The 16,663-nt window shown below is 36.9% G+C and overlaps 2 protein-coding genes and 1 long non-coding RNA gene across 7 annotated transcripts in view; 2 read left to right on the top strand and 1 right to left on the bottom strand.

The window, feature by feature from the left end:
- oplah (5-oxoprolinase, ATP-hydrolysing) overlaps window positions 1-1,489 on the top strand; it is a 37,861-nt gene extending 36,372 nt beyond the window's left edge. The window contains exon 27 of the mRNA XM_073866743.1: window positions 1,283-1,489. Within this exon, the coding sequence (XP_073722844.1) occupies window positions 1,283-1,411 (129 nt within the window). The 3' untranslated portion in view covers window positions 1,412-1,489. The remainder of the gene's footprint in view (window positions 1-1,282) is intronic.
- Window positions 1,490-1,496: 7 nt separating this feature from the next.
- On the bottom strand, window positions 1,497-14,409 carry foxh1 (forkhead box H1). 4 transcript variants are annotated; one of them, XM_055175367.2, is made up of 4 exons: window positions 14,341-14,409; window positions 5,771-6,198; window positions 3,551-3,655; window positions 1,497-3,463 (listed from the first exon to the last, which is right to left on the bottom strand). In XM_055175367.2, the coding sequence occupies exons 2-4, from the start codon at window positions 6,137-6,139 to the stop codon at window positions 2,513-2,515; spliced, it is 1,425 nt and encodes a 474-aa protein (XP_055031342.2). In that variant the 5' UTR covers window positions 6,140-6,198; window positions 14,341-14,409; the 3' UTR covers window positions 1,497-2,512. The 4 variants fall into 4 exon arrangements, with proteins under 4 accessions (XP_055031342.2, XP_055031340.2, XP_055031341.2 ...); XM_055175365.2 differs by having other exon boundaries at window positions 5,771-6,240; window positions 14,341-14,404; XM_055175366.2 differs by having other exon boundaries at window positions 5,771-6,237; window positions 14,341-14,397.
- Window positions 10,855-12,970, top strand: LOC141363701 (uncharacterized). Of its 2 annotated transcripts, none has more exons than XR_012369220.1 (4): window positions 10,855-10,962; window positions 11,052-11,146; window positions 12,537-12,678; window positions 12,799-12,970. It is a non-coding gene; the product is annotated as an uncharacterized lncRNA (long non-coding RNA). The 2 variants fall into 2 exon arrangements; XR_012369221.1 differs by having other exon boundaries at window positions 12,533-12,678.
- Window positions 14,410-16,663: the final 2,254 nt, after the last annotated feature.

Raw genomic sequence — 16,663 nt, 5'->3', positions numbered from 1 at the left:
AAGAAGTCACAGCTGTTCTTGTATCCAGTTTGGTTTTCTTTTATGTTTGCATGTCTTACTATCATCTGTGATTATTCAAGCCTGTTCATTAAAAGTCTGCTTATACACTCTTAAAAATAAAGCTGCTATACAATGACACAAATTAATCATTTTTGACTCTATGGTTCCATAAAGAACCTTTAACATCCAAAGAATCTTTTGTTTCACAAAAGGTTCTCAGTAGTGAAGTTTTTTTGACTATAAAAGGGTAAGAAAGAAATGTTTCTTTTAATAACCTTTCACTGAATGTTTCAGTCGACGGGAAGTTGTTTTTTGAGGGAAGCATTCCAGGATTTTTCTCATTTTAATGGACTAAAATGGGTTTAATGGGTTTGAAATTGCAGTTTTAAAGGACTCTGAGGTTTCTCAAGCGGGGCGTGGGGGTCTTGTCTGGCGAGGCGATTGTCATTTTTGACAAGAAAAAAATACTTTGAATCCACAACTTCTGATCTATCTCTGGTCCTGTGACGCGCCAGCGCGACTTCACGTAATTACGTAATGACGTGGAAAGGTCACGTGTTACACATATGAAACGCACATTTGCGGACCATTTTAAACAATAAACTGACACAAAGACATTAATTAATATAATTCGACATACAACAACGTCGGAGCGGTCCTCTTTCTTCACACTTGTAAACACAGGGGCGTAGTTTCGCATTCGTCATCCGTGACCTCTTGGCGTGATGACATATTACGTGAGGTCAAAAATCACACGTGAGGTCCTGTGCGCTGTCGCGTCACAGGGCCGGAGATGGACAGGAGGTTGTGGTTTAAAAGTGCCTTATTTTTATTGTCAAAAATGACAATTGTTTCGCTAGATAAGACCCTTATGCCTCGTTTGGGATCCTTTAGAGGCCTTTTAAAACTGCAATTTTAAACTGCATTAAAACGTGTTGGGATCCATTGGAGTCCATTAAAGTGAGAAAGGTCCTGGAATGTTTTCCTCAAAAAAAAAACAGTTTCTTCTCGACTGAACAAAGAAAGACATCAACATTTTGGATGACATGGTGGTAAGTAAATTATCTAGATTTTTTTAAGAAAATTGACTAATCCTTTAAGGAGAAAACTCTTAGCCAAGAACTTCTACTGCTATTAGGAGAACTCTTGGTGAGATGAAATGGTTTGTGAATACAGGCCCTGATCCTCAAATCAAGTCCCGGCCTACATTCTCTTGATTATGAAGCAGTTGAAAGATTGCTGTTGGGTAGGAATATAATAAGAAAAAACTTGATGTTTACAGGACATGTTCATTTTATTTACACCTGGTGGTGGAGGATATGGACATGCAGATGAGCAGGACACCGAAGATCAGATTCCCTCTAAACGACGGTGTATTAATGGGTCCTCAGAGATAGAGAAAAAGACTTGAAGATCTACTGACACGATGCGTTCAGATAACAACTTTTGAAGAAAACAACGGTTTTGAAGAAATAAAGATTCAAAGGAATCACATCTTGTTTAGTTTTTGCTTTATTACTGAGATTCAATCTCCCTGAACCTCATTTATGAAAAATGCATCAATGTTTTTCACCTGAAAAAGAATTACAGAAATGCCTTTGGTTTATATTTCATGAGGCAAATCAGACAAGTCCAGCAGAAACCACCAAAAAAAAAGAATGCAGATGCACATTGAACAAATCTGATGAACTGTTTGCAGAAGCCTTACGAGATCTGTGTCAAAGTAACGCAGTGTAAAGATAATCAAAAATAACTTGCTTGGATCCAGAGGAGGATCTGTTAAAGGGTTGTAATGTGGGGGGCGGGGGTTGAGGGAGGACAGAACCGCAGGAGGTGCCTGGGTGACGTGCACCAGACGGAGGGACACTAGCGCACTTCACTGATCACTACATTACACATCAGATCACTCCATATGTACCTCTGGACAGTTTCACCAAACCATGACATTTTAATAGGATGTGAAGATCAGTTTCAAATAAATGATACCTAGAGTCACTAGAGGTGTGATGAGTTCCTGCAGGTCTAGAGTCTGTGATAAGACATTAAGAAACAGGCCACAGATAAAGACACACTGAACGCAGGCCAGAAAAAACAACACTGGACTGATAAGACATGAAGAGGTCTGACTCATCCAATGATCTCCATTGTCCAGACATCAGACTTTTCAACTATGAAAGGTGACGGGGGTAAAAGAAACAAAAACCCAAATATAAAAAAAAGATTCAAAAGCACTCACAAACATCATAATACTACAGACTCACAAACGGTCATTTGCATATTCCAAACATTAAAATAACAAACACAGGCAGTTGTAAGCTGAGGTAGAAATGTTGTAAAAGAACATTGTTAGGAAGTAAAAGGACACTGCTACTAAATATTAGCAGCTCAAGTCTCGGATAACAATGGGTTTGCGTACCAGGGGATTTTCGCTGCAGTTACAATTGTAAGAGCAGCATTAGTTTATAAATTCACACAGTGCCACAGATTATGAATGCAGGAGCATGTCCTCTTTTTAAAGAGAGTATTTACAAAGCGAAGGTCCGTTCTGAAGGGAATACTGGTTTGGAGGTCCATGAGCAGTCTGATTGGTGGAACCAAGCGCATCAAACACACTCTTATTGGGAGGAACAGATTGCAGCATGCTGTCTAAGTCCATGAGGAGGGGCGGAGCTTGTATAGAAACTGGCCCGCTTGGGAGAATGGGCCAGTAAGTGTGACCCACCGCCGTGATCAGGTGATTGGTGGTCATGTGTGCACCGCCGTAACTGTAGAATGGAAGACCGCCAAGTGGCATGAACGGGCTTCCGTTAAAACGCATGCTCGGGGGTGCTACCGCGTTAGGGGGCGTGTATTTCGCGTACGATGTCGGAAGCTCCCACGGTGGGGTGGTGCCACGTTTGGCGTTTTTGTTTACCGGGCAGGAGTCGTATCCATCTGACGTTGATTCTCGGTCACTTGATCTTTTCCCGACACGCGTCACCCTTCTCCAATCCTCATCTGACAAATCAGATGCAGGACTGGCTGAACTAGCTGATGAACTACAATTGTACAAGGTGTTAGGAGGATGCGTAGGAGAGGTAGAACGAATGTGCGGAGGAGCCTCGAGTCCCCAACCGTCCCTGTGTCGTTGTCCCTCTCCAGCAGAACTGGCTGGTTGGAGGCTATGCAAGAGGGAATCGATAGCAAACTTGGAATCCAGTTTGGGACGACAGGGGTCCTCCGATGGGGACGGGCTGTGGCGGGTGGGAACGGAGACCAAACTAGCGTCAGCAGGCACCTGTGTTGACTTGGTGCCCTGAGAGTATCCTTGAAAGATGTACGGTGCCAGATCTTGAGCGAAGATGGTTTCATCCTGCCGGGACACTGCTGTGTTTTGCCTTTTTAGTAGTTCCAGGGGAATTCTGCTTACTTCGACGGTCCAAAAGTTACCTTTACCTTGGGGTTTACCGGGATCTTTTAGCACCTAGAAAGAGAAGGGGAATACAAATGACCTGTGATGAATTATCAATAAATGACTTCGAAAGTCCATAGGCAAAACAAATGCACAAACCTTGACAAAGCAGTCATACGAGGAGAGATTGTGTCGCACCGAGTCCTTCCAGCCTTTGTAATTTCCCTTAAAGAATGGAAACAATGCGCTGATTTCCTTTAAAATCTGTTTTGAGAGAAAAGAAGACATGTTGATAATTACTATTCATCAGCATTATTGACAGTAAAAGGCTTTTTACACTGGGCACGATTAAGCAACACGAATGTGAAACGTGATGACGTGCTGAAATTAAAGCAAGAGATCCAAATAAAGTCTTAAGGTGCATTCACATTATAAACGATTTTGTCACTTGACTTTTTCAATGAGGTCGTTAGGAGGCGTTTCTAAAGCCTCATTCACATTAGCAGCGACTAGTAGTAGCTAGGCGACTTCCGGCGACACAAGCGACAGTGACCATTGGCGACCAGATGGGGCGTGTCCAGTCGCGCGACAAAGTTGAGAAAAGTATAACTTTATGCAAATGATGAGCGCCTTTCTGTCGGGACAACCAATGAGAGCAAAGCTGTGGAGTTTATGTCATCCATCTCTCGTCAGTTACTGGACTGGACAGTACTCATTTGTTTATGACAACCAGATTTAGAAACGCCTCCTAACGACCTCTATGAAAGAGACGAACGACACTCAGCGACAAAGTCGCTTGTAATGTGAATGCGGCTTAAATCTGGTTGTCATAAACAATTGAGTACTGTCCACTCCAGTAATTGACAAGAGATGGATGACGTCAACTCCAATGCTTTGTTCTCATTGGTGGTCGCTTCTGAGGGTCGCTCATGGTTTGCGTGGGGTTGGACTTTTCTCAATTTGGTCTCGTGACTGGACCCATCTGGTTGCCAACGGTCGGTTGCTTGTGTGCCGAAAGTCACCAAGCTTTCACTGAAATGATTGAGATCGCGTCGCTCTGCTAGTACTAATCGTTGCTAGTCTGAATGCAGCTTTAGGGTTAGGGTGTGTGATCGTTTGCGTAATGTGAAAGGTAGGATTTTTATCTTCTGATTCTATGCATCAACGTTAAAGGTATTATTTTTCTCAATAGGCAGACCAGCTGAATAGTGAGTGGCACTACCTAGTGGGCAGGCACAAAATGCATCGTCGGTCAGCACCAGCTATTGGAAATGAGTGAATTAGCACAAGTATTTCAAAGTATTTGTGAAAGCTCAGCTTGTTGGCGATTCACATTATTTTATCGCGTCTAACCCACCCTACTGAAAAATCCAGCTAAGACCAGCATAAGCTGGTAGCTGGTTTAAGGTGGCAGTAGCTGGTCCTCTTGGCCTGGCAAAGCTGGTCAAGCTAAATCCAGCTAGACCAGCTTAAAAAGTGACCAAACACTGCTAGACCAGCTTGCTACACCAGCTAAATCCAAGCTGGGGGACCAGCTCACCTCTTTACTACTAGACTTTACACAACAGTTTCATATTATAAATAGAATTTTGGCACACTGAAGTCACACTTGAGCCACATTTAAATTAATATTATACACTAAACTTGACTACTAAATGTACATGGAATTGGCATATTTTTTTCCCTATAGCCTTTAAAAAGTTAAATCACATGCTATTAATTGTTTATCAACAACCTTTTATCAAATAGTTCTGCCACAAACCCCTGATTTGTGTTTGATATAAATGTAACCAAGATAATAAATTAGTAAAACAAATTAAATCACGACATTAAATGTTTGGTCCTTTCAGCTGTGTATTTACAGGAGTCTCTGTTATATCAGATGTTGAATTGTTGCGACATTGGGGAAGAATCGCGAATAATTGCGGCACAGTGTGAATCCAGATCAGCATGATACCGTATCAGTGTCTTCACAATACAAACCCATTGAGATCCAGACAGATTAAACTCAATGCACGACGCTTTACAGCTAACCTTTATTCTACTTACTTTATGCAGATTAGACACATCCCGTGGGAATGTTAATGCTATTTCACGTACACCATTGAAATCTGTGATAAACTGCAGAAGGGCAGACTGTTACCCATTACAGTTTAAAATTGTGTCAGTTACAACATCTCAAGACACCTTTTTCTTTCCAACTTAAATTTACCGACGAATGAAGAAACCCGACCTGATACTTTGGGGAAAAACGTCCAGTCAGTAAAAATGACAAAGAATCAAAAGTTGAAACTTTGTGGCATTACTTTTCAGTTTATCTGGTTATCTGTTGTTTGATTTCATTAGGATTTAATAATTTTTGGACGTATTTTTACGCACCTCTGCCAATGTGAGTCTCTTCTCCGGTGAGTTCTGGATGACCATGGCGATCATGGCCAGGTATGAATAAGGAGGTTTGGGATAACGTTGATAGTTCTTCTTCTTTCCTCCACTTACATTTCCATCTTGAAGTTCCCATGCGCTTTGTTCCGACGTTTTGGATGTATAACACGAGTCCTGCGCCATGGAGGTCGTGATGGTGGGCTTCTCCAGAAGCCGCGCACCAAACTCCAGCAGCAGCGGGTTGGTGGAGGAATGGCAGCCGGGTTGGGAAGAGAAACCTCTGGGCGCGCTCAGATCAAGGTGATGGTGGAGCTGCGCTGCTGCTCGTGCACTGATGACGCCCGGACCCCCCCAATGTTTTGTCATGCTGATGTAGATGGGTGTGGGTGTTTGTGGGGGGGTTGACTGCTGGCTCCAGGTCAACTCTGTTTGAGCAGCAAACAATTCACAGTTTCATGTCAATCCTGCTGCGTAATGATGGGAGAGAGAGAGTGAGGGGCGTGGGGGAGGTTGTAGGGTATCGCTGCTGTAAATAACCCCAATGATAAACATCAGCCCAGAAATTTCAGATCATTAAATAACTGTTCAATGACACACACTCATTTTATGATGGTTTCTCTCATTTTTGGAGCGATCGTACACGCACACACACACACACAAACTTTTTTAAGCCTTCAGACTAAACAAATTTTGTCAGTTTTTGCATTTCAAGGTAAATACTTTAATGTGGTGCATTCTGAGAGTTAACGTCACTAGATTTATGAGGAATTTTATATTCTATAAACAATTTAGGGTTTATTAGTAAAATATTGGCTGAATGGTGATAATAGGGCACACACGCCACATACAACATGAGATAAGATTCACCATTGGTCAAAAATATGTTTAATGTTTATAGAATAATTACAGATTATTTATTGATTACTGATCAGCAAAGCAACATTATACCCCGAATTTGAAGTAGGCTATATACTGTAAAATTAAAATTAATAAAATTATGTGACAGATTCCTAGTGTGCTGGAAAGGTTATCTATTGCGTACTTCTTTTGGCAAAGCATATGTCACAGGAGGTTGTATCTAAAAAACGAATACATTATTTTCTATAAATATACACAAATGAATGTGCTGGTGGCTTGTCTGACTGCGATTAATTGCGTTACATTATTTTAACGTGTTAATGATTACGAATTAATCCAACGCGTTAAAAATATTTTCTTTATATAAACAGCTTCTGAATGTAAGGTTATTTTAATAATAAAATACACGTTGTAGAAATTGTCCGCACACTGAAAAATTCAATCAGACCAAAAAGGTCTTTACATTTTTATTTATTTATCATATGCAAAAGTTAAAAAGTGACAACAGTGCAAAATGCATAAAATTGTCTCAGCCCATCCATAAATTTTACGTTCAACAGACTACAAACATCTCTGTTATCAAAGGCCAACTTGTATCTCTGTATAGAAAGGAGACAGCAAAGAGTCTCTAAAACGTGGTCTGCCATGTAGCCAGTTTATGAGACTGTCTTGTATTTATTCTAACAATGATGATTTTGAGGCCAAAGCTCAATTTACATAACGATTTTAGATCTCGACGGGGATATCCAATCAAGAGGCTCGAGCTTTGGAGAAAATCAGATCTTTGCCAGAAGACACTATTTTACCGCCAAGAATAAGACGTTTTTTGTGTATTTACCTCTACTTTTAGTCCCTTGACTTCAGAAATTAAAAAAGCAATTAGAAAATATTGGCACATCCCCACTCCTGGGACCTTCACCGATGCCCTTAGAAATTTTCAGTGTAAAGATTGTGTTGCCTGTTCTCATTGTTTAAAAGTAGCCTAATTTACGCATCCATAAAAAAAATGTAAAACAACAATGTGATAAACATAATTTTGGGTTCCTGCCCTTTAATATGGGAAAATAGCACGTGCATTGCGCACTAGAATTGTATTGGAGTGCTATCTGCAGACGGGATCACACTTCTCCGGTTTTTCCTCATTTTGATCAGCTAAACATTCTTTTTCAGATTTTAAATTCCTGGGCATTGAGAGGGTTCCTCTGCATAGGTGTGGGAACCGTAACCAAAAAGAGGGGCTTTTGGGGTTTTTGAGTTAAAATCATTAACTCCGATAGGATTCAATGAAGAGATGATCTTGCATGTTTTTTTTTTTGTGGGTATTACAATTTCCCCTCGTTGATTTAGATTAGCTGTTTATAATTTGCAGGTGTGCCTATATAGCCTAAATGTGATGCTGTTTTTTTTTTACTTTATGAGCACTGAAGAAAGCAACGTCTGCTCTCTGGTGTCTTTTTATAAACTTTGCACTGTTGTCGCTTTTGCATATGACAAGTAAAAAATATTTTTGATAGAGCTTTTTTGGTCTGATTGAATTTTTCAGTGTGAGGACAATTCCTACTCTTATTGGACTTTTTTTACCCATCTGTGTAATTTTTGTCCGTTCTGAGCGCATTCAATGTCTACTGGACATCTTTAATAATAATTATTATATGAATGGGAGGTTATTTTAACAATATTAAAACAATAAAAATATTTTTTAAAAATCTGTTTTCTGTTTTTTTTTACAATTGTTGCTTGGGTTTGGGGTTAGATAAAATGACAACCTAACATTAACCTTAACTCCAAGCAACCATGGTTTAAAAATAGACCTATAATAAATGACATCCTAAGCAAATCCCAAATCTTACCCCAAACTCGAGCGACAATGATTTAAAAATCTGAAAATAAAAGAGAAACCAATATATAAAGGACACGAAAATATAAGTGAACGGAATTATGCGGCTTTTTACACTGCATGCTATTTATACGCACTTCATGAAAATGGATTGCAGCATCATTGCTTTGTTGTAGGCTAAATATAAGCTACCCATTCTAAGGATGATGTATCCAAACAGATCATTTTAGAGCCAAATGAGCTTGGAAGTGAAACCTATAAAGTTCTTAAATTCAACCAAAGACAAACATTATACTACTGCAGATACAAAGCCAATGTAGATTAAACCATGCTCATGAAAATGCGACATTTTATACATTTTGAGTATAAAAAACAAAATTAAAACTAAAATGTAAAGTTGTCTAAAAGAATGAATCAGTGATACTTTCCCAAACAATTGAAGAGAGATTTAAGTAAATCAGTTATATAAACAGACGAAAAGTTTTCAGCTATTAAACTGGTTTAGATTTCCAATCTCACTCATTTTTAATTTAATAACGCAGACATTCACTGTCTTGCTAAAAGTTAATTTCAATCTGTTTTATTGCATTTATCTCACAGTGTACTTTGTATTATCAATAAACATTATCACCCAATTTTTTATTTCTTATTTCATTATTGTTTCCAATGTAAGCTACTTGTGTGGATGAGTACACAGCAAAACCACCAGTGTTGATTTTACAGAGTTCGCTACTCTAGAGTGGTCAGGTGTTAGTTGTAGTGTTCATTTATAATTTATCATCACTCACAGTGTCAGAAACTTCCACAAGGGGGTGTTGCTTGCCAGTGTTCCAATAATAACGTTTGCGGGGAGTTAAGATTCACGCCACGCCCCTTCTTTCTGAAGCGGGAAAGTCAGTTACTCAGCATCGACCGACCTGGACTCACGTTACTGAGGTAAGCCAAATAAGTTAAATATGATGGTGATAAATGTATAATAAACTGCAAATAATCCGTGTAGGTTTGTTAAATCGTGAATATTTTGGTGGGTGACCACAAGGAAATCTTTAAAATTGAACTGAACTGAATTTCAATTTGTAATTGGCTGACGTTGTTTAATCGGTTTAACGTTACCTCATGACGGTGCAGTTTTGTTTAAATAATGCAATGAGTTCAATTTTTGAGTGATTTTGGACAAATATGTAACGTTAACCAATTATTATTATTAAGAGACTAACGTTATTAAATGTGCTTTCTTAATTTTGTATTGAGGTAACTTACACTACAATTTGTCTAACATTACATAATTAATAAAAATCTATAATTCTGTATGTGCTCGAAGTATTTGCAAAACAACGCAAAAATAGCTAATTTTGTATTTGCGGGTACATTTTAACAGTTAAGTTAGTGCAGTTCTTTTACGTTCAGGGTGGTGGTTTCAGATTATGGTGTGAGTCAAGCAATGTGGGCAAAGAAACATGATGCAATGCAGGTGTTTGTGATATTCAACCTTTATCACTAACTCCTTAATTGTACATTTGTCACAATATCTTCATTTTAGACTTTTAATAAATTAGACTTTGGGGGTTATTTTCGCTGTTTAAATGTAATTAAATTGTGAATGTCAGTTATTTCTGCTTGTTACACGCGGTGTGGTAAATGGCTGCGTCATTCACTTCGTGAGAGAAAATGATTTGCTCGTTTTTTCGCCTAATGTAACTTGTCTTAAAATGTAGCATTTTAAATGTGTGCTGCTTCTTTCAGAGTTCACACACGAGTATGTCTGCACTTTGAAGGGAGTAGGGCATAGGGACGGTGACTAACGATTGGAATTCGCCCTAATAGTGACGGATAGCTGGAATTAGATTTGATTGGTTGAACCGCGTTCAAAGCTCTTCAGGCGCGTCTGATCTACGTATGACGACGCATGACCACGCGCGATTTGAATGCACAACTTTACAGAAGGTAGAAAATTAAGAAATCGCACGTAAGCGCGTTAAGGTCTTTAAAGGTGCATTTATGGGAATACATTAAAAGAACACTCATCATCAATGTACTAAAACCTGTCCTGAATAGTTTTTGTTAACCAAGTCACTCACCTAAGCCACAGTTTTTTTATTGCATATATTTTTGTTAAATTACTTTATAATAAGATGCAATAAATTTATGAAAAAAATTTTCATTTTTAATGTTATATTACATTTTGTTTGATAATACAAAGTTTTTTATTCAATCACTATTTCAGGTTTGGAACATGCTGCTGAAGTTGGTTATCAGGGCTCCAGGAAATGTATCAAACTGCAGGATTGATTTATTTTTGCTCATTAGTGAAGGTGATTTTTTTAACTTTTCATTTATTTGTTGCTTCCTTACATATATAAAAAATGCAATTTGTTTTTTGTAATATGTGGTAAGCTAAACTGACTGTGGACTAATGTATGCATTGTTGATGACACTGAAATCGAGGAAGACATTCTACAAGATGTGCTGCTTACAGTTAGAGGACAAAATGAAGGTACAGTGTGATGATTATCTTTGTTTTATAAAACTAATTTAGGTTTATTTTTCAGTTTTTGTGTGTTTGTCATGAATTTTTGTCACCAGATGCAACAAGCAGCTTCTGCCACTGTCATTTACCATCTGAACTTGACCAAAGTCGTTCCAAGAAATCTAAGACAACAGATGACTCCATGACCGAGGTAAAAGAATACACATAGTATTTTCACTATGCATAATTAAATGTGTGTGAAGAAGTAACAAGCAAACATTTGTTGTGTTTTGGAAGATGGTCATTTGTGCCATTAAGCAGAATAGTGGAAGTCCTAGTCAACATTTTTGTTGCACATATTGGTAAATGCACTTCATTATTTTAATTTAATTTGTCAAAATACATGCTTTCATAAATGATGACTTTCAAAATCTTTATTCATTTGTCAAATTGAAATGTGTCTGTCATCTTATGTATTAGAGGTCGACCGATATGGCTTTTTCTCTGGCCGATGTTTAGAAATCAGGGCAGCCGATATGTTTGGCTGATTTTCTACATGTACATAATAATCAAAATGTTCTCATCATTAGCAGATATTTTAAATGTAAAAATGTCACTATTTAAGTCAAAGTATTTAAAAAAATTATGACTGGTCTTTCTGAAGAGTTTTACAACCTCCTCTGCACCATGCATTTATCAGACACAGATATTACCTGACACTCTGCTGTCATCATCTTTGATCAGTTTTTTTCCATGGCTTTTATTGCTTTGTAGGATAAAATCCTTATATGGTAGACCTGATAAATTATTTATTCATCATAAAGTTAACATAGTAAATGTCTATGTTTTTTAGTTGAGACTGTTATTTAGGGCAAATCTTTCTAAACACATTTACATTATCATTTCTGAGGCGCTATAAGTGACTGATTGTGCTGACAGTGACGTCTTGTTCCGCCATCGTTTACTAAAGTTGTTTGTGAACAAGGCACGGCTGCACACACACGGGAGCTATCTGCTTGCAGCAAGAGGCAGCGTCACGAGTTCTAAAACAACGCTTAGGTGCCCGCAGATGCGCCTGTCTATTATTCGGCCTAATTTTGCAGCAAAATCGGCCAAAGCCGATTTTTAAAAATATGCCAAAAATCGGTCAACCTCTATTATGTATTGTACATAGAGCTGGGTATTGGCAAGGGCCTCCCGATACGATACGTATCACGATACAATGCGTTGCATGTTGTGATACATTGCAATACTTTTTCTTTTTTTATCAAAAATGTAAAAAAAAATAGAACTGAACACCTGCAGCTCTTTGAAAGCTGCAGGTGTTTTTAAATTTTCTGCCATTTTCTCACTCCCTCTAACTTCTGAGACATTGGCCGTATATGGCAGACAACTGGACAGTGACAACTACAGCAGAGGCAGAGGAGGTCGTTTGACGCACACAGAAGAATTTGATTGGTTTTAAAATATCAATAGTAGCGATCGAAATATCGATACACTTTCGATACAGCCAACTATCACGATAGTTAGCTGTATCGATATTTTTGCACAGCCCTAATTGTACAGTATTGTGACATGTCTGTTTATGTTGTTTAAGGAAGACTCCTACAAGGAACCAGTGAGAGCATAGACTGTGATAGTGACATGGCAACACTGCCTTTACTGCTCCATCTCCTTCCACCATCACCTCAACGGAATCAGTGCATCAGATTTGCAGTGAGCAGGCTTGTGGTGTATCATAAGGTAAGTAGGAGAGCCTGCTTTCTAAATCTGTCTCTGTGGCTCTGTACTTCTAATGATTTTCTCAATGTTATGCAGATGTATAGGTCTAATATAATAACTGTTGTTCTTTATCTTTTATAGTCTTGTACCAGCCTTGAAGAACATCTTCAGCAACGAGTAGGATGACAACCGTACCTTACTGCGGTTAGCAGGATCTGCGGCCAGATTTGAGAACTTTGACGTGGCTTTTGATAAGAATCTCACCCCATCAGTCGGAAGGCTCCCTTTTATTAGCATTTGACTTTGTTTTTAATGTAATGTATGATGATGGACTCCTTTACTTTAACTAATTTAATCAAACAACAGTTTACATGTTGGGAAAACTAGAGATTGAGAGCTGAGAGCAAACTTTTTTTAACTAGCTGTAACTAGTATCTCATTTACGGTTTCAGCATGCATTTTATCCTTGCCCAAATTTCTAATTAATATGTGCTGAAGAAAATTGTGATTACTTTTGTGATGTATTGTTTTACAGAATGTTTAGTGAAAGATTTGCTGTGATTTGCCCTAGATGTGTGTCAGACATGGATTTTAAAACACTTTTCCAGTTTTGTTTAAACTCCTTGGCAAAATTGAAAGGACTGTATACATAACCACTCTCTGAAAATTTTGAAAAAGTTCACAAGTGAAACTTTATTTTTTTATAAATATTTAATAATGTCAAATAAATTTGGTAAATAAATTTGTGGTCAATAACTTTGCTTAATTTAATTCTTGTTGTCATTAATAATCAAAGATGTATGATGAAGTACTATTTTCAGTGTTCAAGTAACTCTCTATCAGTGTTTTAATATTGACTCTACTTAAGTGTAATTAACTCTAATGGGTGTTTAAAAGGCAGTCTTTAGAGTTAATTCTTTAACACTATCAGAGTAAAATGATCAACACCAAGGTGGAGTAAAATCTTTAACACTAGTTGGAGTGTTATTTTAACTCTGGGCAGTGAGAATTATATAAACACTGGTATAGTGTTGAAATCAACTCTCATAGAGTTAAATTAACACTGGTGGTTTTGCTGTGTAGGCTATTTGGTAACTGTAGGCTATATGTAAGGCATTTACAGTTTTTAAACGTTTTTCAAATTGAAGTACTTTGCAAATAAAACATTTAAAAGTTAAGGACAAAAAATGATTTGAATGTCAATAAACAAGTAGCCTAATCGCATTCAAGAAATAACTGCATGTCTATCACCTGTTCACTCATCATCTGCATACTGTGAAAACTTGCAGTTTAGTCTATATATTTTTTGTATTGTATCATTTATTTTACTATACATTTAAAAAGTTTATGTTTGGGGCGGTCTATTTGATTCTTATATTTCATTATAAAATCATTGCAATGAGGAAAATTGGAAAAATTATGGGCAGGTGAAGGCATGTTTGAAGGAATTCGTCGCAGGAGTTAAAACACAAAACAGGGGCGAAAAGTGCCAGATGGATCTGATAATCACCTTGAAAATAGACTGAGAACTATTGGACCGAATTTATTGGGTAACATGATTTATAGGCCTATCTGCCAATTAAAGACGATGTTCACAGTAGATTTAGACTTTTTAATGTTTTAGAGTAGGTTAAAGCACGTGCTGTCACTGTTAAAAACGAAGAATAAACGCACGTGTCTTACCTGATACACAAGCGTGCTGCGTGATTGACGCAATCGGCTCTTTTGCGTGCTGATGACGTGTCACTCTAATCAAACTAACGCTCAACACTGATTGGACCATTTATTATTTCAAGAACTTTATTCACCATTTCATCTTAATTATTAACCTAAGTCATCCATTCATTGATTCATTCAAAGATCATATTTCTCAAGTAGTTTACGAAATATAAACAGGTGTACAATTGTACATATTCAGTGTACAATTATAATTTACATTCTGAAGTAATGAAAACTGTACAGCTTCTATTTCTTTTTAGGCTACTATATTTTATGCCTTGGTCATTGGTCAAATTAAACTAGAAATAAGAATTAATCTTGTACTCTCTGATGCGTTAAATTCTTTGAATCATCTTTAAAATTCATTCTGATTTCCACAAAATGACAAAAAATTATAGAAGTAGCCTGAATAATAATAATAAGAGGAAGAATTTCGTTGCAGTTTTGTGTATTGTGTTCATTGTTGGTTCTTAAGACAAATGTTATAAATGTTCTCTCATTTGTAAGTCGCTTTGCAACATGAATAGATGTAAATGAATCATGTGTTGAATCGGTAGCTAATGTGGTCCGGATATGGTCTGTCTAACAGGAAACGATTTTATAACTTTTTTTTAGATTTTCTAAAATATTTCAAAGCGCTCTTGCAGTAACGTTAAAATAGCGTTTTATCAACATTATATGTCAAACTTCCAAAATGTTGGTATGAAAGCGTTATTCTTACAGTGTAAGAAATATATTCAAACCATTACTACTTTAGAACATACAATTTGTCAAACAACTTTTTCATTCTGCAAATCAACATAACTTGCTTATTTAATGATACAACTGATGAAATATTCTAAATAATGCACTAAAATAATATTCGTTAAAATACAGGGAGTGCGGGGAAAGTTGCAACATGGCTTATTTCTCCAATCAGGAATGAGCTAGATTGAGGAACCTCATATACTGCTTAGTTAACCCCCTTTTCTAAAAAAGCAGCCATATGTGACCATTCCATTCTTCTTGATAAAGTACTTTTCTAGATAAATAAATTATGCTCAGAATGTAATGTCTAAAGTGTATGTAATTTTAATGAGTGTTCTGAGAAACTGAAGGAAATCCAAAATGAGTTGTAACCGCTCTCCACTATGTATTCAGGGGCAGCTTAACCTATCAAACTGTTTTCACTTTAATGGATTACTTTTAAAACGTCATTTATCACGTCACACACCTCTGAGAAGCGGAGAAGAATGTAGAGTATAATTAAAAATAGGCTTTCGATCATGTAAATCATAAGAAATTATTTTCTACAAATTTAGTTATACAACAGATAAGCTAAGAATTCTGTTTTTTGTATGCTCATTAGTCAATGGCCCACCAGTCTGTGTATGTCTATGCCGATATTAAAGTGAATCTAGATACAGATAGTGGCCAGTGTAGCTATAGCCTACAGAATATGGGGAAAGTATGATTTTAGTGTAAATACAATAAAACTACAGTTTTAGTGTAAATTTCTTCAATGTATAAAAGAGGTTTGTACTGTTATATGTTGTAAAAATCTGTGTAAAATACACTTAATCCGCTGCAAATCCGCTTCCTTCTCTAAAAATTTCATTTTTAAAGATGTGTATATTTAACAAAAAACATAAAAATACACCAAGTATAGCTGGAGTGTAGCTTAATTTGTAATACTGAGTAATTTTACTATTGACACGAGATGATTTTTTACATTTTTATTTTTTATAGGGTATTACCCAGATCTCAATATCTTCAAAACCTTCCTTTTATAATTATTATTATTTTTATTTTTATTATTTTTACTATTATTATTATTATTATCATCATCATTGCCCTTAGTGGTAAACCAAAAATCAATCATTTGAGAATTGTGTGTGGTAGAGTACCTCAAAATGTAAGTTAGCCCAATTGAAGCCTATATTGAATTAATGACACACTGGTTTTGTGTTAAGGTGTAACGTTGTTTTTGCACTTGCTACGCTGTTTAGTAATTGTATAACACCCTAGTACAGTTTTAAATCAAATTTTATTAAACTTTCAAGTCTTAATTCGACGCTGAATGCCATCGATATTATGAGGGTCCTAACGTTAGTTTGTGGTTCCCATAACGTTATTTTCCAAGGTTTGTTTTTGGTGAGCCAGGAAAGTTTTCTTTACAAAAATATAACGTTATTTTAAGGTTGCAAAAAATAAAACCTAAAAATAACCAAAAACTAACTTTAGGTGTTATGATGTGTTAAGTCGTGGGGCAAATTACAGGGCAAATAAAATGAATAATAATTAAAGT

Source organism: Misgurnus anguillicaudatus, chromosome 4 (genome assembly GCF_027580225.2).
Source record: "Misgurnus anguillicaudatus chromosome 4, ASM2758022v2, whole genome shotgun sequence".
Classification (NCBI taxonomy): domain Eukaryota; kingdom Metazoa; phylum Chordata; class Actinopteri; order Cypriniformes; family Cobitidae; genus Misgurnus; species Misgurnus anguillicaudatus.
This window is presented reverse-complemented; position numbering and strand designations above follow the sequence as displayed.